Consider the following 23,713-nt stretch of genomic DNA (forward strand, 5'->3'; position numbering starts at 1 on the left):
TGTCAGCTCTCAACATCCTTCCCTTCAGGGAAAATGGACCCAGCCGATCTGAAAACTCAAGCACTTCAATTAATATTGTTAATTCTTTCCTGCACCCTTTCAAGCCTCATCACATCTTTTCCAAACTGTAGTGACCAGAACTGCAAACAATACTCCAAGTGTGGCCTATTCAATTGTTTGTACAGCATTCTGCTCTTACACTTTCTGCCATGGCCTATGAAGCAAACAAACTAAATGTATTCCTTATCAGCTTACTACCTGTGTTCCCACTTCTGGAGAATTATGTCTTTGTGTAGCCCATCATTCAACAACACTTTCCAAGGACCTGACATTTACCATGCTTCTTCTGGCCTGTTTTACCTTCTCAAAATGCATTACTTCACACTTGTGTGAGCTAAATTCCATCTACCATTCCTTGCCCATTTTTCCACTTGATCTAGGTTCTGTTGTTACCTTAGAAACCTTCCTGTCCACTATAACGGCAATGTTAGTGTCATCTTCAAGCTTAGCATGCAACTTGAGTCCACATCCTAATCATTAAGCGAGGTCAATAAAGGTCAAACTTTAAACGACCAGGCAGTGAACCCTGTGGTATATCGTTAATCACTGGCCTCCAATCTGAAAACAACTGTCCACCACCATAATCTGCTTCCTACCAACGAGCCAATTTTGTCTGCAATATGCTTTCTTCTGCTGGGTTGTGTATGTTTTAACCTTACACTTCAGCCAACTATTTGGGATCTCACTAGAGGCCATGCTAAAGTTCATGTACACAAGATACCCTCATCAAATCCTCTTTAAAAAATCGTATCTGTGAGATATGATTTCCTCGAGCACCTTAGTTCCATCCACTGAAAGCAGGAATTCCTGGTGGTCAAGCATTTTAATTCCGATTCCTGTTCCTGTTTTGACACGTGGGTCTGTGGTCGCCTCTTGTGTAAGGTGAAGCCACCCTCAGGGTTAGCAGTAGCATCTTGTATTCTATCTGAGTAGCCTTGAACCTGATGGCAAGAATATCGATTTCTCCTTACGGTAAAAAAAAATCCTCTCCCCCTTCCTCTATTTCACACCCTGACCTTTCACTTCTTCTCACCGATTTATCACTCTCTCCCCACCTCCCGTTTCCTCTTTCCCTTTCTCCAATGGTCCGCTGTCCTCTCCTGTCAGATTCCTTCTCCAGCCCTTGACTTTTCCCACTCACCTGGCTTCACCTATCACCTTACAGCTAGCCTCCTTCTTCTCTCCCCACCCCCCCACCTTTTTATTCTGGCGTCTTCCTCCTACCTTCTCAACCTGAAGAAGGGTCTCATCCCGAAACATTAGTTGTTTATTCATTTCCGTAGATGTTGCCTGATCTGCTGAGTTCCTCCAGCATTTTGTAAGTTTTCCTGGCTTATCCCTGTTGTCCTTTGCAAATAGAATTGCAACAACAGATATCGTCGAGCCTTCTGGTACCTCATCTCTGGCAAATGTAGATACCAATATCTCTCACCAAGGCTCTAGCAATCTACTGTTTCCTAAACATTATTGGATATCCCTAGTCAGATTCCATGGATTTATCCACCTTTATGCATTTCAAGACCTCCAACTGTCCTCCTTTTGTTATATGGATGTGCTCCAGGATTTCACTGTCACCTTCCCTGAGCTCACTGGTTTCCATGTCCTTTTATCACCGTAAGTACTGAGGTATTCAATTAAGACCTCACCCTTTATCTGTGGTTTTACACACAAAACACCACACTGACCTTAAAGGAACCCGTTTATCTAGCTGTCCTTTTGCTTTGAGTATAAGTATAGAATCTTTTAATATTCTTAATAGCCCTTTTTATCCTCATTTTCATCCCAAGTATATTCCAATTTCCTGCTGTTGAACTTGAAGACAATACAAAGGTTAATGACAGGATTGTTGGCAGTTTGGAGGAACAAAGGATCTTGGGGTCCGTGTCCACAGATCCTTTGAGGTTGCCAACTCAAGCTGATTGGGTTGTTCAGAAGGCATACGGTGTGTTGGCCTTCATTACTCGGTGGATTAAGTTCATGACCTATGAGGTTATGTTGCAGTTCCATAAAACCCTAGGTAGACCACACTTAGAAAATTGCGTTCAGTTCTGGTTGTCTCATGTGGAAGGATATGGAAGTGTTAGAGACAAGGCAAAGGACATTTACCAGGATGCTGCCTGGACTGGAAGATAGGTTGAGTGAGCTTGGGCTTCTGTCTTTTGAGAGGTGTACAAAATAATAAGAGACACAGCCAGAGCAGAAATGGCTAATACAAGGGGGCATTATTTTAAGGAAAGTATAAGGGGGATGTCTGGGGTAAGTTCTTTACACAGTGGATGTGTGGAATGCCCTGCCAGGTGTGGTAGTAGGGGCAAATACATTAGGGGTATTTAAGAAATACTTAGAAAAATGGAGTATTATGTATGTAGGAATGGTTAGATTGATTATAGAGTAGGTTAAAATGTAGGCACAACATCGTGGGTCTAAGGGCCTGCACTGTGCTCTTATGTTCAATAGTCCTTGTACTTAAGGAATTTGCTTGATCACCAGCTACCACTACCTTGCATATACCTCCTTTCTTCCTGACCACCTCCTTATTACTTCCCATCACCTAAAGTTCTCCTTGTCTCACTTTTGAAAGCTGACCACTTTGACAGATATCCCTTTAGACGCAATTTGCCTCCAGATCATCTTCTGTGAATTCCTGTCTGATACCATTGAAATTAGCCTTCCCCCAAGACCATCTCAAAGGCACTGAGCATACCTTGAAGCTCAGTGCAATCCATTGTGAAAAAAGGGGCTGTGGTTTCATACATTTGCCCACGTCAGTCGCTGGAGAGGAGTGGCACTTGTAAGAGGCTACTGTGATGTCAACAGTTGCTCGGAGAAAGCTGCAGTGGAGATGAAGTTCATGACTCCACAATCTCTCAGGCCTTGCACAAAAAGGGTATTTATGGAAGAGTGGCAAGGAAGAAGCCTGGCCGAAAAAAAAAATCATTCCCTTGCCCTTAAAGACTTTGCAAAATGTCACCTAGAAGATACTGTAAAGATGTGGAAGAAGGCTTGAGGTCGGATGAGACTAAAGTGGAACTTTTTGGCCTCAACTTTTTGCAGTAAATCTCATTCTGCATATCACCCAGGTAACACCATGCCTACTGTAAAGTATGGTGGAGATAACATTGTGCTGTGGGAATGCTTTTCAGCAGCAGGGACTGGAAATCTGGTCAGGAATGATGGGAATGACTCAAAGAACACTGCTGAAGCAACCATGGAGTGGCTTCAAATGAAGAAAATGGATTTCTTGAGTGCCCCAATCAGAGTCCTGCTTCTTCCCCAATTTAAGTGTCTGGCAAAGGCTGGCAGGAGTTTATCCAGGATCTCGCTGTATTTAGCAGCATTCATCTTCCCATCATTCCTGAACAGATTTCCAGTCCCTGCTACTGAAAAACATTCTCACAGCATGATGCTACCTCCAACATACTTTGCAGTAGGCATGGTGTTACCTGGCTGATGTGCAGTATTAGATCTACTCCCAAAAAGTTCCACTTTAGTCTCATACAACCTCAACGCCTTCTTCCTTATCTTTACAGCTTCTTCCTTGCCACTTAAATACCCTTTTTATGCAAGGCCTTAGAGATCGTGGAGTCATGAACTTCATCTTCAGTTGCAGTCCTGACAAATCTCACTCATCATGTTGTGCAAAACTAATAGAGACTAGGGCAAAAAGATTACTGGCTGTAATAGCTGTGAGAGGTGGTTCAACTATGTACTGAACAAAGTGAGATGAATACTTTTGAACTGTTTCAGTTTTTGAATTTTTAGTTTCTCATGCTTAACAATTTTCCCTTTTTTGGGGGGCTCTACTGTGAAAACAGAAACAGGTGATTCACAAATCAAAATACTCTGTTAAATTGATCAAAATCCCTGGTTGTAATACTTATTTATGTGAACAAAAGTTGATGGCTGAATACTTTTACAAGGCGTTGTATCTTGAAACTAACAGAATTCTGGTAACTGGTTCCAAAGTATTCTCCCACTGATGCAGCAGCCATTTGTCCAACCTCCTGTCCTAAAAGAAGATTGAACAGTACGGTCTTAACAATACTATTTCAGAAAACCTTCCTGGATATACTTATGTTCCATCTACAGTAATTTGTTAACACAAAGATAGTCCTAGTTATAATAGGGATTTTAAAATCATTTACTGTTTTAACTTTGTTATTCTTGCACAGAAATTGCGCTCCGTCAACGCAGCAGCAATGCTTAAATTATTCTTTTTTTTTAGGATTTTCTCATGAAAAGGGTGAAGGGGACTAGTTAATTCTTTGACTTAGAAGATGTTAAGTACCAAAGCAGGGAGCTAAGATACAGGGATTTGAAAGCAATAAGATTGGCTTATACTTAAAGTAAATGCTGATTTTTTTCCCTGTATTGCTAGCATTGTTAATGGTCTCCATTGTGATTTGATCATAATTTGGACAAGAACTTTTTTAATTTCACAGAAGGGTTCATGACAAGCTAGCAAAGAAAGCATGTGCATATGGGAAGTTCGAGTACATATTGCTGAGCCAGGTAGAAGATATAATTGGTTCATCACCAATACTAAGGGATTTTTTGTGATAATAAATCAATAAAGAAATTATACTGATATGGATTATATAATTGAGGAAGGCTTGACAATCAAGGCTTTTCTCAAACAAACAGTGAATGGTGTGAGGACAATTTGAGCATTATTTTCAACTTCTGAATAGCTTTCTGGGGAGAAAAATTCCAATTAGTTTGCAATCTGGGAACCACAGAATGAGAATGATCAGAATTATGCAAAGGGATGCTTAAGAGCAAGTGGGGAAATGGATCGAGTGAGTTTCTGAAGAGGATGAATATAAAAGCTTAAGTATGGAGTTAAAGATAAGATATAAATTGAGAATATTCTGCTCCAGTTGAAGAACTGCAAAGAATAGACAATAGGTGCATAAGTAGACCATTCGGCCCTTCGAGCCTGCACCGCCATTTTGAGATCATGGCTGATCAACTACAATCAATCCCCGGTTCCTGCCTTGACCCCATATCCCTTGATTCCCCTATCCATAAGATACCTATCTAGCTCCTTCTTGAAAGCATCCAGAGAATTGACCTCCACTACCTTCCGAGACAGTGCATTCCAGACCCCCACAACTCTCTGGGAGAAGAAGTTTTTCCTTAACTCTGTCCTAAATGACCTACTCCTTATTCTCAAACCATGCCCTCTGGTACTGGATTCTCCCAGCATCTGGAACATATTTCCTGCCTCTATCTTGTCCAATCCCGTAATGATCTTCTATGTTTCAATCAGATCCCCTCTCAATCTCCTTAATTCCAGCGTGTACAAGCCCAGTCTCTCTAACCTCTCTGCGTAAGACAGTCCAGACATCCCAGGAATTAACCTCGTGAATCTACGCTGCACTTCCTCAACAGCCAGGATGTCCTTCCTTAACCCTGGAGACCAAAACTGTACACAGTACTCCAGGTGTGGTCTCACCAGGGCCCTGTACAAATGCAAGAGGATTTCCTTGCTCTTGTACTCAATTCCCTTTGTAATAAAGGCCAATATTCCATTAGCCTTCTTCACTGCCTGCTGCACTTGCTCATTCACCTTCAGTGACTGATGAACAAGGACTCCTAGATCTCTTTGTATTTCTCCCTTACCTAACTCTACACTGTTCAGATAATAATCTGCCTTCCTGTTCTTACTCCCAAAGTGGATAACCTCACACTTATTCACATTAAACATCATCTGCCAAGTATCTGCCCACTCACCCAGCCTATCCAAGTCACCCTGAATTCTCCTAACATCCTCATCACATGTCACACTGCCACCCAGCTTAGTATCATCAGCAAATTTGCTGATGTTATTTTCAATGCCTTCATCCAAATCGTTGACGTAAATAGTAAACAGCTGTGGTCCCAATACTGAGCCCTGTGGCACCCCACTAGTCACCACCTGCCATTCCGAGAAACACCCATTCACCGCTACCCTTTGTTTTCTATCTGCCAACCAGTTTTCTATCCATGTCAATGTCTTCCCCCCGATGCCCTGAGCTTTGATTTTACCCACCAATCTCCTATGTGGGACCTTATCAAATGCCTTCTGAAAATCGAGGTACACTACATCCACTGGATCTCCCCTGTCTAACTTCCTGGTTACATCCTCGAAAAACTCCAACAGATTAGTCAAGCATGATTTACCCTTGGTAAATCCATGCTGGCTCGGCCCAATCCTATCACTGCTATCTAGATATGCCACTATTTCATCCTTAATAATGGATTCTAGCATCTTCCCCACCACCGATGTCAGGCTGACAGGTCAATAGTTCTCTGTTTTCTCCCTCTCTCCTTTCTTAAAAAGTGGGATAACATTAGCCATTCTCCAATCCTCAGGAACTGATCCTGAATCTAAGGAACATTGGAAAATGATTACCAATGCATCCGCAATTTCCAGGGCCACCTCCTTTAGTACCCTAGGATGCAGACCATCTGGACCTGGGGATTTGTCAACCTTCAGTCCCATCAGTCTTCTCAACACAGTTTCCTTCCTAATGTCAATCTGTTTCATTTCCTCTGTTACCCTATGTCCTTGGCCCATCCATACATCTGGGAGATTGCTTGTGTCTTCCTTAGTGAAAACAGATCTAAAGTACTCATTAAATTCTTCTGCCATTTCTCTGTTTCCCATAACAATTTCACCTAATTCATTCTTCAAGGGCCCAACATTGTTCTTAACTATCTTCTTTCTCTTCACATACCTAAAAAAAACAGCTTTTGCTATCTTCTTTTATATTCCTAACTAGCTTGCGTTCATACCTCATTTTTTCTCCCCGTATTGTCTTTTTAGTTAAGTTCTGTTGTCCCTTAAAAACTTCCCAATCATCTGTCCTCCCACTCACCTTAGCTCTGTCATACTTTCTTTTTTTTTAATGCTATGCAATCTCTGACTTCCTTTGTCAATCACTGTGGCCCCTTTCCCCCCTTTGAATCCTTCCTTCTCTGGGGGATGAACTGATTTTGCACCTTGTGCATTATTCCCAAGAATACCTGCCATTGCTGTTCCACTGTCTTTTCTGCTAGGCTATCCGTCCAGTCAACTTTGGTCAGCTCCTCCCTCATGGCTCCATAGTTTCCCCTGTTCAGCTGCAACACTGACACCTCCGAGCTGCCCTTATCCTTCTCAAATTGCAGATAAAAACTTATCATATTATGATCACTACCTCCTAATGGCTCCCTTACTGCAAGATCGCTTATCAAATCCTGTTCATTACATAACACTAAATCCAGAATAGTCTTGTCCCTGGTTGGCTCTCGTACAAGCTGTTCCAAGAATGCATCCCGTAGGCACTCTACAAACTCCCTATCCTGTGGTCCAGCACCAACCTGATTCTCCCAGTTCACCTGCATGTTGAAATCCCCCATAACTACTGTGACATTACCTTTGCCACATGCCAATGTTAACTCCCTGTTCAACTGGCACCCAATATCCATGCTACTGTTTGGTGGCCTGTAGACAACACCCATTTGGGTCCTTTTGCCCTTACTGTTCCTCAATTCTATCCACACAGACTCTACTTCTCCTGACCCTATGTCCCCCCTTGCAAAGGACTGAATCTCATTCCTCACCAACAGGGCCACCCCACCCCCTCTGCCCACATTTCTGTCCCTACGATAGCATGTATACCATTGAACATTCATTTCCCAGGTCTGATCTCCCTGCAGCCATGTCTCCGTTATCCCAACAACATCATAGTTACCCATTCGCACCTGGGCTTCAAGCTCATCCGCCTTATTTCTGACACTTCGTGCATTCAGATATAGAATTTTAGATATAGATAAAGAAGTGCTATTAGTTCTTATAATCTGCAGATCCTGATGAAGGGTCTCAGCATGAAACGTCAGCTGGATTCTTCTCCATAGATGCTGCCTCGTCTGCTGAGTTCCACCAGCATTTCATTTGTTGCTAGGATTCCCAGCATCTGCAGATTTTCTCTAGTTTGTGTAAGAACATTATCCTTGTTTGAAATCTGGTTGGAAATGCAGACATGGTGGTGCTTTCGTGAAGCAGTTATTTATAACAGTATTAAAAACAAAATGGAATGATCAGATTCTGATATAAGAACACAATTCAGTACATTTCAAAGTTCAAAGTGAATTTATTATCAAAGTACATACGGCAATATGTATAACCCTGAGATTCATTTTATTGCATGCATACTCAATAAATCCACAGTGGAGTAATAACCATAATAGAATCAATGAAAGACCATGCCAGTTCTATGAGAAATTAGACATCATTATAGAGATCTGATTAAGAAAACAATCAGATTGATGACATGCAGAGTTCTACCCAGAAATGTGTGTATATGAGTCTTAATTGTACACCATTGGATTTTCCTGTGCAAGAAAATAGACATTATCCTCTTGGACTACAGCTGCCAAATACTTGTGCAATCAATTTCGAGGTCTTTTAAAAGCATTAATAACATAAATGTAAATGAGAGTGCAAAATTCAGCATCAGGTTCAATATCACTGGCATCTGTCACAAAATTTGTTTTGTAGCAGCAATACATTGCAATGAAATCTATGAATTACAACAAGTATATAAAAAGAAAAGTAGTGCAAAAAAGAAAATAAATGAGGCAAAAAAAAATTCATGGGTTCATTGTCCATTCAGAAATCTGATGGCTGACAGGAAAAAGCTGTTTCTGAAACATTGAGTCTGTGCCTTCAGGCTCTTGTACCTCCTTGATGGTAGCAATGAGAAGAGGAAATGTCCTGGGTATTGGGGGCCCTTAATAGTGGATGCTGCCTTTAAGAGGCATAGCCTTTAGAAGGTGGTCTGGATGCATGGGAGGCTAGTGCTCATGATGGAGCTGGCAGAGTTTACAACATCATGCAGCTTTTCCCAATCTTGTTCAGTGACCTCTCTATATTAGATGGTGATGGAACTAGTTAGAGTACTCTCTGAGACACAACTGTAAAAATTTGCAAGTGTCTTTGGTGACATACCAATCCTCCTCAAACTGCTAATGAAATACTGCCACTATTGTACCTTTTTTATAATTGCATCAATATGTTGGCCCAGGATAGATCCTCAAAGAAGTTGACACCCAGGAAATTGAAGCTGCTCACCCTTTCCACTTCCGATCCCTCAAAGAGGACTGGTGTGTGTTCTCTTGACTTCTCCTTCTTGAAGTCCACTTCAATTACTTGGTCTTGCTGACGTTGGATACAAGGCTGTTGCAACCAGCTGATATATCTCGGTCCTGTACTCCTCATCCCCATCTGAAATTCTGCCAGCAATAGTTGTATCATCTGCTAATTTATATAGGGAATTTGAGCTGTGCCTAGTCACGCAATCATGGGTGTAGAGCAGTGGGCTAAGCATGAGTCCTTGAGGTGCGCCATTGTTGATTGTCAGCGAGGAGGAGATGTTGGTTTCAATGTGGTCTCCTTTTGAGGAAGTCAAAGATTAAGTTGCAGAGTAAGGTACAGAGGCTCAGGTTGGAGCTTGTTGATTTGAACTGAGGATATTATTGTGTTGAATGCTGGGTTTTAGTCAATAAACAACAACCTTGCATATGTATTGCTATTGTCCAAGTAATCCAAGGCTGAGTGGAGAGCCAGTGAGATTGCATCCACTGTAGACCTATTGTGGTGATGGGCAAATTGCAGCAGATGCAGATCCTTGCTTGGCCAGGAGTTGATTCTAGCATTGACCAACCTCTCAAAGCACTTTATCACAGTAGATGTGAGTGCCACTGTGCGATAGTCATTGAGACAGCTCACCCTGCTCTTCTTGGGCACTGGTATGATTGTCACCCTTTTGAAGCATGTGGAAACCTCCGACTGTAGCAGAGTAAAGGACTTACTGGAAATATAAAAGAAAAATATAGTGAAAATGCAGCTGCAGAATTTACCTCATGTTATGGCAGATTGAGCAATGGAAATTTGCCCCTTTGGAATTCACAAATCACTTAAAATATGAGAGACAATAAAAAGTCACTCTGATAGAAATTACATTAAGTAAAGGGCTCCTTGATGTGGAGAACTGAACTACAACATAGAAGCACAAATATGTGTGCAATTCCAGCCACATTTGAAATGGGTAAGGCCACTTTATCTGCTTTGGAAATGAACATGCTGATCTCTTCTATTGATACTTGCATAATGATGCAACATTCATTTCTAGTTAATTAAATCTACAACCCTTTCTCTTCTGCCAATGGAACAATTAGAATTCCCTTGTCTATAGACTGTGCACGTGCAGGGCCAATGCTGCTGAGAGGAAAGCTTCCTGTGAGAGTGCATTTCCACTTTTATTATGAGGTTGAATGCAGGAACGATTTTCTATTATGGAGTGTCACAAAATGTATGGATTTCTACCAATGACCCATGTTCTAGATTCTCTAGCTTGAGGAAACAGACTTTAATTATCTCTTTTAAGCAAAGTCACTCTTTTGCAGATAATAAACAAGGGATCATGCAGATGCTGGAAATCCAGAGCAACTCTCTCAAAATGCTGGAGGAACTCAATAGGTCAAGTAGCATCTATGGAGATAGTTGATATTTCCAGCTGAGACCCTTCATCAGGACTGGAAAGGGAAGGGAAGTTGCCAGAATATGAAGGTGGGGGGAGAGGGAGGAGGACAAGCTAGAAGATGATAGGTGAAGCCAGGTTGGCGGGGGAGGAGGATGAAGTAAGATGCTGGGAGGCGTTAAGGCAAAGAGCTGGAGAAGAAGGAACCTGATGGGAAAAGAGAGTGGATCATTGGAGAACGGGAAGGGGATGGTCACCAGAGAGAGATGATAGGTCAGCAAGGAGAAGAGTTGAGAGGCCATAGTGGGGAAAACGGAGAGGAAAGAGGAAGGGAAAAATTACCAGAAGTTGAGGAAATAAGTGTTCATGCCATCAGGTTGGAGGCTACCTAGACGGAATATGAGGTGTTGCTCCGCCAACCTGCGCGAGGCCTCATCATGACAGAGGAGGACTGACATGTCAAAACAGGAATGGGGATAGAAATTTAAAAGGTTGGCCACTAGGAAATCCTACATGTTTCGAATGGAGAAAAGGTGGTTGACAAAACAGTCCCCCAATCTACATTGTGTCTCACCAATGTAAAGGAGGTCCCTTAGAGACACTGGATTCAGTAGGCGACCTCAACATATTTGCAGATGAGAAGTTGCATCACCTGGGGGGACAGTTTGTGACCCTGAATGGAGGTGATGGAGGAGGAGGTGTAGCACTTCTGCTGCTTGGAGGGATATTAATGGGGAAGGATGAATGGATAAGGAAATCAAGGAGGGAGTGATGCCTGTGGGGAGTGGGAGGAAGGTGAAGATGTACTCCCTCGTAGCACTTATTCCTGCAAGTGGCAGGAATTCTACAACTCTCAATTTGCCACCTCCCTCTTCTCCATTTAGGGCCCTGAAAGGTTCTTCCAGGTGATGGAACACTTCACCTACAAATCTGTTGGGGTCATCCACTGCATCTGGTGCTCCTGACGTGGCCTCGCCAACCATTTCAATTACTATCTCCTTTGCAATTCTACATGTCAGTCCATGGTCTTCTCTTCTGCCACGATGAGGCCACTCTCAGGTTGGAGGAGCAACGCCTCGTGTTCCTAATAGGTTGTCTCCAACCTGGTGACATAAATATCGATTCCTCCAACTTCTGGTAACTTTTTCCCCTCCGCTATCCCTCTTCTTTTCCCCTCCACCATCCCTCTTCTTTTCCCCACTCTGGCCACTTTGCTTTTCTCCTCATCTGCCTATCACTTCCCTCTGGTGCCTCCTCCTCCTTCTCTTTCTCCCAAGATCCACTCTGCTCCTATCAGATTCCTTCCCAAACCCTTTTCCTTTTCTACTTACCACCTCCCAGCTTCTTGCTTCTTTTATCCCCCTGCCCCCATCCGCCCACCTGACTTCACCAATCACCTTTTCACCTGTCTTCCTTCCCCTCCCCGCCTTATTCCGGCATCTTCCCCTTTACTTTTGCATATGCCAATCAAATTGCCTTTTCCTTCTAAATTCCATGAGTACGACTCTTCTTGAATCTTAATTTCTCCTCATCAGTCTGTCACCTGTTGAATGAAGTGAATGGAAGCTGCTAATTGGCTTCAAGGCAAAATAACATCAAAGAAAGCGTAGCCACATAAATCCGTTCACTTTTTACATGGCTGCTCCATTTTGGCTGCTGCTGGGAGCCAGTCAGCAGCTGAGATGTCATCAAGCTGGCTGAATAGATGATCACAGACAGTAAAAGGAAAAGGTAAAACACTTCAAACATTTTAACATGCAAAATGGGAAAAATAGATATAAATGCCCAGTTGAATGCAAAATCCAAATTATTGTAATTTATATTTTGGAATTGGTGTGAAGAAATTAGTCCACTTTTTCAGAGTTAAAGAAGTTGCTAAATGATATTTAAGGTTTAGTGTGCCATTTAGAAAGTATTTATAACTTTCAAGATTAATTTGTAACTTTATGAATTTTTGGTCAGAAGATTGATTTCTGAAAATTATACTGCAGAAAGATGCAATACTACTTTCTGCATAGAAACAAAGAATTTCTGTTATTAATTGTCATAAATTTTCTATTTGACTGCACGTTTTATTTTCCATATATTGCCACTTTATGGTGATGACTAACATGTCCTATTACGACTGCATACCCAGGCCAATATCACAATAATGCAAGTGTTTGTAAAACATCTAGGTAGTCGGTTTACTTTTATCTTGAATTACTTTTGACCCTGAAGTATCAGTAGTTAAGGTTGATATTTTTATTCAGCTGAAATGAGCCACCACAAAGTAGGCAGGAGAGTTGGATCAATTGGCATTAATACATTGAATCAGTTTTCTGGTATTATCTGTGCTGTACCTGTATTGATATCAGGTTCTCAAAGTTGGAGATTTTTTTTATTGTTGAATTGCTTATGGCTTCTCTAGTTATAATAATTGGATTGAAACTTGACTTTCATTTTTACAGTGCAAGACCACGTCAGCTTGGTCAGCCTGATGGGAAAATTGAGACCTTCCAGCAGACTATTCCCAACAATGAAAGTGCTCGAAGAATGCAACATCAAGGTCTTTCTGCACAATCTCTACAACAAGAACAGATAAGGACTCTTCAGGTTGACCCAAATATGAAAAGAACAGAAAGATCCCATTCTGCATCCCCAGATAGAGGAAGTGCTCCAACCTCCCCTTATTCAGTACCACAGATAGCTCCACTGCCTAGCAGTACTCTGTGTCCAGTATGTGCAACTACAGAGCTGAACTCTTCTCCAAATCAGCCAAACTTCAATACTTGTACTCAGTGTCGATCAGTAGTATGCAAACAGTGTGGATTTAACCCGAATCCTGACATTACAGAGGTGAGTTTTAATACTTTGAACTATTTTAATTTGTATAAGAATCACTTTAAGCATTCTCATTTAATATTGATTGCTTTTCTTTACTAGATGTGGTTATGAGATTGATTATTTAATTCTCATTTGTCTTGAACCTTCACTCAAACAGTAATAGATTTAGAAAGCATAAGTTCTACCCAGAATTTCTTCCAAAAAACCATCACATGAAAATCAATATTCTGTGATTGATCATAGCAATTTAGACTGTTTTGCATATCAGACGGAGAATGTAACAATGTTTAAAAAGAACTTTCTCAATGTTTGAAATAGAAGTTGGTTAACAGGTGCAGTGAACTGCAGAAAACAGCATGAAATTAGGTGGTTCCATTTGTAGCTCGGATGTTAAGGATTTAACAAGGAAATTGAGAAGATGTGGGAGGTGTTGCCTTGGTGATTAAGGATATAATCAATTCAGTAAAGAGACTTGATGCATTCAAAGTAAGAAGACAGCAGGGGCTTGAGGGTGTGATTAGCAAATGCAAAAAGGAGTTAAGACTTCTGTGGGAGTTATACCGAAGTCCTCATAGCTCCAGTAAAGTGTTGAATTGCGTAAATGCTAAAATTAGATGAGATGTAACAAAAGCTAAATAAACTTGATTTTTTAAAAAAATACTTAATTATAAATATACTATCACATATTAAAAAAAACAATGTGTTCCGATGTGCTTGGGGCAACTTTTTACAATGTAAATGGAGCCCATTGTTGGTTGCAGACATGTTCTTGCTCTGACTTTTTAAAAGTTGACTAAGGTAATTACCAAAATGAGACATCCAATTCATGAATTTGGCCAAGGCTTTTTGAAGATATTAAGGGAAATAAAGAAGATAGAAACTATTTCCTCTGGGAAATTTAGGAGTAGCCACTTCAGGTATGACTTTACAAAACATCCTTCATGGAAAGTTCAGAACTTTTTGAAGCAGTTTTAATTTTAAATTGTGAATTGAAAATCATTAAGGGATTATCAATTAGAGGAGTATGTGTTATGTTAAGTCATAGACCACGAATGGTAGAGAAGGTTCAATGGCTTAAATAGCCTTTCTGCTTCTTATGTGAAAATATTCTCATTTATTTATTGTGATACAACACAGAGTAAGCACTTCTGGCTCTTTGAGCCATGTTGCCCAGAATTTCCCCAATTTAATCTTGGCCTAATCATAGGACAATTTACAATGACCAATTAACCTACCAACAGGTACATCTTTGGGAAGAGACCGGAGTGCTCAAACTACCAAACTACTGTATGAGTTGCATTATGAACTCTTGAGGCCATTAGGTTCGAATGTAGTTGCTTATCTGGTTGATGTGCCAAGAACAAAACCAGATTTCCTTTATTAAGGAAAATGGGGGGTGGGGGGGGGGGGAAGAGAGTGAAAAACAAAAGCTGTGTCAAAAGGTATGGATTTTCTTAGTGGTCACATGGAGTTGTTATTTATTACATACACTTCTAGTTCCACGGTCACCAAGATGAGCAACATAATTACTGTATGTCTGGAATCTAATGAACACACAGTCAGAATTGTGTTTAAATTAGCATACAGTTTGTCATGAAATTTGTTGTCTTTTCAGCAGCAGTATAATGCAATACATAATAGAGAAAAAATGTATTACACTATGTATTAAATCAAACGATCTTAATTCCTCAATCTCTATAACGCCAACTAGTCTCATTTGAAAAATATTTTGAAATATTTCTTTTCAATTAGAAGCATGTTATCCACATCTGAATTTGATTTTTTTTATATCCATTGCTCAAGGTAGTGTTTTAAGTCGGGATATGACTGTGCAGCTCTCTGCTACTTTGCTCAAGTAGTCATTAGTGGGTGAGTTTTCTCTGTGGCAATAAGAAATGTTAGAAGTTGCATGTTGAGTACAAAAAAACTAGATAATCCCGGAGTATAAACTAAAAGAAAATCCAAGTGTCTTTTATTTATCTTGCCACTCAATTTACTGTGTAAAAGTTCAGATTTTTTTATATATACAATTTTCAGAAGCTTGAGTTTGAAATATTTATCAACTACCGTTGTGTTTTGCTCATACTGAAATTTGGGGGTGGGGATAGGTGGAAGAAAGAAGCTGACATTATATTTTGATCATTGAGGGCATTCTCATAGGCTTTTACAACAGAGCTGTTATTTTTGAAGATATTAAAAACTAATTGCAGTCTCCTCTTTGAAGTGTAAAATGGCATCATAATTTACACCGTTGACTGTGTAAATGGAGTTCTTACAAAACATCATCAATTCTCTCACTGAACTATCATCAGTACTGTTTATTCCTGTTCTCTTCAGTGGCATTGAAAATCAGAAGGAATTTTATTGCAGATTTATCTGGAAGATCTGAGTTGCTTTGGTAGAATTTAATAAAGTTGTTATCTATGTGCAGGTAGCTTGTGACTCACAGATGCTTTCCACAGAAAAATGTATTGCATTTTAATCTGTATTAAAATTACAAATATATAATGAGTTGATGATAAATGGTAAGTTTTATGTATGATATCTTTGGTTTCCTTCCCTCTGTCTTGTTAAGTTTTAACTTTCAAAGAATTGAAAAGTTAGGTATGATCAGTATTTTTTCCTTTTTTGTATTTTAATGATTAACAAAAGAAGGCATATTTCATCCTTGCATCAGGCAAGCTTGACACCCTGCTAAACATGTTTCAAATTCTTGATCCTTGTACTGGAGAGTTGAAATTAGTAATTCATCTTGAATGCCTCCAAATGTCTTATTTTCTTAACCTTTTACCCATTTTATGTTTATTTCTGCTTAATTCTGTATTGGAAATTTAAAGCATTGGTTGGGTATGTCTGTGATGGAGGAGAGTTTGTGGAAATAATGGCCCAGAAGTGTCTGGCTGTGCTAAACTGTTTGTCTGCCCAATGATCTCATACTTGCCATTTTTGAATTTTCATGTAGCAACTTCCTCGCTAAAACTATCATTATCCTCCAAGGGATGGTGTCTGCAGTGCAAGGCCTACTGGTTATAAATCCAATCTTGTGTCAATATCTGTTGAAGCCCTGCACATAAATGAAGACGGCTTGACAGATGGATCAGACACTCCACAGACTAATGCATCTGTCAAACTAAAGTATTTAATAACTTTCAAAGTTTTTAGACATCAGCGTTAAATCTAAATAATGTATCATTCAAACACTTAAAATAGGAACCATTTTGGGCAAGTCAACTTCCATTAAAATCACCAGACTCTTGCACCAGTGTGAACTCAGTAGCATTGGAATGTGGTCCCCTGTCAGTCCAGTGTAATAAATTAGTGACATCATCAATCAGCTGGCAGGAAATTTGTGACCTTACTCTTCACACCTGCATGCTTAGAGGCCTCAAGTCTACTGGCTCTTAAACAGGGACGGCCAAGACAATTGCACATTGTTTTCTTTTATTTGCCCTTCAAGTCCACTTCGGTATCAAAATTGATAAATTTCTTCCTGAGGCCCATTCAGGAAAAGCAGAAGTGATCCAGACTCAGGGGAAATAGTCAGCAATTTCCAATGAACCCTATTTCTTGTAAATATTTTCTTAAAAACATATTTTTGAAGAGTGTTATATATCCGCTAACATCAGTGAGGCACACAGACAGAAATTTTGCTTACAAAATTATCATGTCAGCAAATAGATACACAAAATTTAAAGATGAGCTGTTGCTTTGTTGTCAATCAATCTGCCTCACAAGATAAGTGGCATCAGTTTAGCACCAAGGAAGCTGGTTTGTGATAGCTAAACTTTTCAAGTAGTGTAAATCAAAATATTATCGTAACTTTGAGTTTTCAGAACATCAAATCCATATGAGAAAGTTTTAAAGAAAAGATTGTCCCTGTTGTCAAACTGTGTTTCTGCTAATTAAAAAAAAACATTGAGATAGAAGATTTATGGTAAATGCCAGCCTCACAATTTAATATAGATAGAGCTGAGCATGGAGGAGTCAGCTGAGACATAAAGATTGTTGGCTGATCCTTCTTTAGCTAAAGTCTTTTGGGGGCCAAAGTAGTTTATTTTGTGATGGCCGTTAAAGTAGGCCAGAATTAGATGATAAATGCCACATGTCACATGGTACTTTTTACAGTTACGTACAGCACTTAATGGTCATCCTTACCTGCCTTAAGGTGGTAGTGATAGCCACTCATGAACCATGGCACCCTTTCTGATCAAGACTTTCCCCACAATTTTGCACAAGGAACCTCCGGTATTAAACCTACCAACTATGAAGAAATTATATTTTCCAAGTTAAGATGCACACCTTGGAAGGAGTATGTGCAGGCATTACCCTTATGGTTCTCGGTGGTAGAAATTTGAAGTTTTTGGAAGCATTGTTGAAGTAGCAAATAATTGTGATGCTTACTGTTTACAATAGATATTGCAGATGTACTTTTTATATAAAACTCTGCATCTTGGTGATGGCAAACTTTGTTGTGAGATTTTGTATATAATGTGTGAGGGGCATGTTTTTACTGAATGCTAATGGTTGACTTGAGTATGTAATTAAAAGAACGCCTTGGTTTATCTCAGAATGTATGAGCAATTCTCATCTATCCCAGGGATTGCATGAAACATGCCAATTATTTCAGTAGACAATACCAGAAGTGAGGTAGGATGTCCTCCATATTGTAGGCACTGAATAGCACCTTAGAACTATATTTTAAGATTACGTTTGTTACACTGCTATTCCATTACACCGTTGTCAACTGAACACCCTAAACAGAATTCTATTGCAGATGCTGAATGAGTTTATTTTGTGTGATGGACTGCATTTCTGAAGAAAAGATGAATGATTGATAGAGGGTCATGCAATTCTCTAAATTGATAGGATATAAGGCTTGTGGAAGTTATTTCAGTCTTCACAGCTATCATTCATTTCAACGATTCGTGCCACCCATTTAGATCCATTTAGTTCTTGATTGATTTCCAGCTACTTGCCTGCGTATCACAGCAAAATAATCTTTCCCCCAAAATAGTCGATAGAACTGTGAGTTTGTCTTAGTTGTAGACTTTTAAGCTTGGAAAATAGTCTGTTTGCCACTATATTTATAGCTGCTATAAGGATGTAATGTAAGGAATACAAACAGGAGCAGTCTGATCAACCAGTTGTGTGCTTTTCCATTTATTAAGATCATAGCTGATCACTCAGTGTTAGTGCCACTTACCTGTACTAACCCCATATTCTTTGATTACCTTGTTGTAAGCATCTATTTATTTGCCTTGAATAAAAGTCAAGGCAGAACTCCTGCGGTCCTCCTGAGTAGAGAATTCAAAGGTCTCCTTTCATGAAATATCTTCTTGTTTCAATGCTCAATGGCCAAATCCAAGTTTTGAGAATCTGAGCTCGGGTTCAAAGCACATCAACCGGGGGGCATGTCTTTTTGTCTGTCAAGCACAATGGAACTTTGAACGTTTCAAAATCACCTCTCATTCTTGGAGTGTATGGATCCAACCTCTGTTGTATCTTCCCTATGGCAAGTATACTGTTTCCTATGTATTTAAGAAATGCATATTATTTGGGGGTCTTTGAGCAGTTTTGCATCTCTAATATTTCAATCGAATTCCCCTTTTAATTTTTCCATCAAAGAGAATGATTATAATTTGTCCATATTGTATTCTATGCACATTGCCCTAATTCTGATACTTATTCTTTGGAAACATTTCTGAATTCTCGTTGCAACCTGTATTGACATTTAGTTCAATGATAGTAAACATAGGAATTTACCTATCGTCCTCTTAACCCAAATCCCTTTTACACCCCAGTGGTTCCAGCTTCTCAATATTAATCTCAAAACATTTGATTCTTAGTATTTTTTTCAATAATCAATCCTCTGCTATGTTTGTTTAAGAATCTGATGTATGACATGTTATTAAAGGACTTCTAAAATATTATTCACCATGCTTACAGCTGCCTCTTGCCTATTGTACTAGTTATAATCTCAAATAGTTTTAGTATATTATTAAAGATGGTTTCCCTTTTGCAAATCACTTGCTTCTGCCAAGTCCTATTTTCTAATTGTTATTTGTAGTTTTTTTTATTATGTATTGCATTGTATTGCTGCTGTAAAACAACAGCTCCCTCCTTAATAATTGATTTTGGTATTTTCTCACATCCGATAGCGGACTAAACTGTAGTATTATTTTTGGTCTCCCTCGTTTAATATTGGGATCATCTTACCATATTTCAGTTAGTGAGAGTCATGAACCATTTACGAAGCTGACAACTGGTGCATCAACTAAATTAGGAAACTGCTCCAGGTGATTTTTTTTTACTTTAAATACCATTTAGTTTCTCCAATACTATTTTTCCATTCTCCCCATTTATTCTAGATTTGTTATTTTCTACCATCTCCTGGAGACTTGCTCCTCCTGTGAGGAGAGACATAAAATAATTAACTCCTTACTGTTTCCTGATTGTGTGAAAAGAATGATCTAGCAATGGAAGTATTATGAATGCAGATCATGCTTTTGTAGTGCTTCAATCTGATAGACATTTCTTAGTGTCTTGAGGCTGAGGAGAGGTAGAGATGAAATACTGAAAACAACAGTTGTTCAGTCAGTCAGAGTCAATTTGGAGTTACTAAATGGCTGGACTATTCAAGCTATGAAGTTCTGTTGCAAAGCTGTGGCTGATATGGGTAGGAGTGCCAGAGCTGGACACTGCATTATTAATAGTTGGGGTTGGGATCAGGCACTGACAGAAAAAGTGTGTTGGAGATACAGATACTGCCATACTAAATGTTGATTTAGAGAGGGAATGGATTATAGGAAATAAAAGTGTTTTGGTACAGGATTGGGGTGAAGAGTTCGAAAGATTATGTAGCATGGCTTGTGTTCTAATGTGGCAGTGTGCTGGAAATATTTAAGTTGCAAGGGAGTAAAATGGTGACATTTTGTGATCTGAGCAACTTAACCCCAGATTAGTGTTGCATCGTGAACAGCAGCATTCCATGAGACCTGATGAGAAGTTCCTTTCTTAGGGTGCATAATTGACTTAATCCTCTTTAAATTTCTGGATTGATGAAATTACTGAGAAATGGTTAATATTGCAGTTTATTCTGTTGAGGGAAGAAAAAGCAGCATTATCTGATGTGAATTGCTGCAGACTCCAGTTATCACTTTTCCAAATTAATTCCTTAGAAACCAAAACTCTGGAAACATTCTCTATCAGAAAGCTTGTTTATCATAAAGTTGATTACAAGAAATAAATGGGGGAGAATATTAATTATATAGCTGTTGAATTGAGATTGATATTGAAAAATATGTTTCATTGTTTGGCTGAGTTGAAATGAAATAAATGATTATAGGTAATACGTCCTTACATTTGTTCTTCTGAGCAACAGTTTCTCTTTTAAATTTTTGCATCATAACATGATTTCTACACATTTTTGTGTTGGCTGCAGCTGAGGTTTGCTTTAGATTTAATTTTATGAACCAAATACACTAATTTTTATTTTTATTAACACATGCATTGCATGCCAGGTCACAGGTGTCCTGAAGTTGATACGTGCAGCTCAGCAAGCACTTTGTTCATTTTTTTTTCTGAGTCACAAGGTTTACATTTTCCACTGTACTGTTTCCAGAACCCCTTGGGAAAACACATGTCAGATCTGTAATAGCAGATAAGTCTTGGTGTACAGCCGTTTAGAAAGACAGTCTAATTTCATTTTCTGTGTTATTTGAGAAGTTGGTATCTAAATAAAAAAGATTTGAACATCACAGTTGTTCAGTTCTGAAAATGATCTGTTGCCTTTAATGTAGCTTGCCAGTGAATCCTCCAATTGTCATTTGTGATCTGCCTTAATCATTTTTTCGTTTAAATAATGATTGCCTGTCATTTTCATGTGTTAAGGGGGCATAAATAGCAAACTTTAAGATACTAGGCTTGTAGAATAGAATCCAATCTCACTACTTTTTAATCCAGGTGTTAAAAACCGCACATTGTTAGCATGCATCGCTCTTCATTTCCTGTGTCACTAAACTACTAATTTGTTAAATTAAAGGAATTTACTGTGGATTTTATTTGTCTCTGTTGTGTCATGTTCTTAATTCAGTTTGGCCCAAATGGTTTCTCTCGACATGCTAAGCTATAAGAAGGCAAGTTTTGATGATATGTGGCTTTTAAAAGTGGCTTTGACAAATACAACATTGGACAATATAATGAAGGCAAATGTGTGCGAGTTAACACCTTCTCTAGTGAGATTAGTCATTGGGAAAATAATAGTTGATTTATTTTGATATTTTGTTGATGTATTTGTGGAGTTGGGCTTTTGGATGATATCAAAATTCCAACCAGCATGATTTTATGGAAACTAATCAGTTAAGCTTCCTGTGTTGTTCATTAAATTAACCACTTGGGCCTCATTTAATATAAATTCAAAATACAGCTAATGCTGGGATGTTGAATTGAAACAAAAAATGCAGAATACATTTGAATTACCACATTTGTGGCGAGTGAAGCAGAGTTAACACTTTGCTCTGTATCTGTGCGTGTATTAGATTTTCGGAGTTGAGGGTAGACCATTTGGTTCAGTAGCTTGTGTGTAGTCTTTGAATCCCTAGACTAGACAGTGCTCCTGATTATCAAGTGTTGATTGATGGCAATTCCATGTATGATTGTCAGTGGATCTAAATAACTCGGACATTGCATAGTCGGGATGCTATGAAGGCGATACAGTAAGTATACTTATTTGAAGTATCACTGCCACTGGTAAATAAATGGAGGCCCTTGAGTCAATTGTTATTGAATGTTCTGAGTACGGTGGTGAACAAGAGAATTGCTCCAACAGGATGAATTCTCCTCCAATTCAGAATATTGTGTGCCAGCTACTAATCTGCTGACATTGGGTATTTGGCTGAAGGTTCTCCTGAGGCTTTCTGTGAGAACTCCAGTGATTCTGGGCAAGATATTAGGCTTTAGTGTTGTTGGGACTTGAAATTGTGTGAAATGGAGTCCCGATATTATCTGAGTAATTGAGCAGAACATGCTGGAAGCACATTCTGCTTCTTTGTCTCTTTGCAGTTACTTTTATCATTTACAGTGGTAAATAGAGTTATCATTCATTGCTTCATTATTAGAATCTTCTATTACTCCTGAGACAGTTGTTATCGTTTTTTCCAAATGTTCATTTAGATTTCGGAAGAATCTGTAGAATGAGTGCCAGATAAAATCTATTTGGCACCGCAATTTACTTTTTTTAGGTATGCAAGTTGATTAAAGGATGAGTTTCAATTGTTTGGTGGCATCAAGTTCATGGCTGAGAAAAGAACATATCATTATTGATGTCCAGTGGATTGGACTTCTCATGTCAGGGTTGGCATAAGTGCAGGCATAATTGTAAAGTCTGAAGTTTCTTAAATAAACAGTATCACTAAGCCAGTATATGGTACGTTGATGTTGAATCAGATTTGTGGGTCCGGCAAGTGAGACAAGAAATGCACTGAGTTCAAATAGGTATATTCATTATTTTATCTACCCAAGGTATTTGAAACTGGGACCAGGCAGCTATCCAATGGCAAAAACAGCTGCAGTTTCTAAATTAACCAATTACAATAGAAGCGACTTTTGATAATCAGAATAAGGCACACCCCCACAGTACACTCCACCCCTCAAGTTGTGAATGTGATGATCCGACCCTCGGACTAGTATGGCTCTCGCGAACACCCGGCTCAGTTACAATTGAGACATGAAAGTACAATACCCAGTGCTGTGAACCCAATAGTCACTTCCCTGAGAGGAAGAAGCTGCAGATCTATGCCACCATGGCAGTTGTGGGAATGAATGGTCACTGGCCCGGCTCCTACTGATTTGGACACGAGGGAGAGGGCGATCATCTCAAGGTTTAAACTGTGAGGTCCTCGCTACCCTCTCTCCCTTATTTTCATTATCCAGCCAGATGGTCCCATCTCCCGGCCCCACATTCAGATCATTGCCCCACCCCACCATGGCTTGAGCCTTAACGGGATCTGATTGCTAATTAGCTCGGCGCGTGGCCCCTAAGAGCTGTAACTTCATTAGCTGACAAGCTATCTGTATATCCGTATCTCCTAACTTTGTAGCCCTACTCTGAGCCATCAAGAGTGATTCGCTCAGAATAATATAGCGCTGACTGAAGTCCTCCAATTCATTTTTAAGACCAACTTTAATTTTACACTGCTGTCTTACGATCACTGCAAACAGCCAGAAAGCATCCCACCGGTTATCTTTCCTACTGGGAAAACACAATGATTTCAGTATGGAAACAAAGTGATGTCCCATTTCAGTCCTGGCAAAATCCAACT

At 39.5% G+C, this 23,713-nt stretch overlaps 1 protein-coding gene across 1 annotated transcript in view; it reads left to right on the forward strand.

Annotated features, from left to right (window-relative positions):
* The window catches only part of LOC140741900 (protein bassoon-like), a 473,005-nt gene that overhangs the window by 12,612 nt on the left and 436,680 nt on the right, over positions 1-23,713 (forward strand). Inside the window, 1 exon segment of the mRNA XM_073072438.1 lies at positions 13,019-13,406. Within this exon segment, the coding sequence (XP_072928539.1) occupies positions 13,019-13,406 (388 nt within the window).

This window comes from Hemitrygon akajei, chromosome 19 (assembly GCF_048418815.1).
Source record: "Hemitrygon akajei chromosome 19, sHemAka1.3, whole genome shotgun sequence".
Taxonomy (NCBI): Eukaryota; Metazoa; Chordata; class Chondrichthyes; order Myliobatiformes; family Dasyatidae; genus Hemitrygon; species Hemitrygon akajei.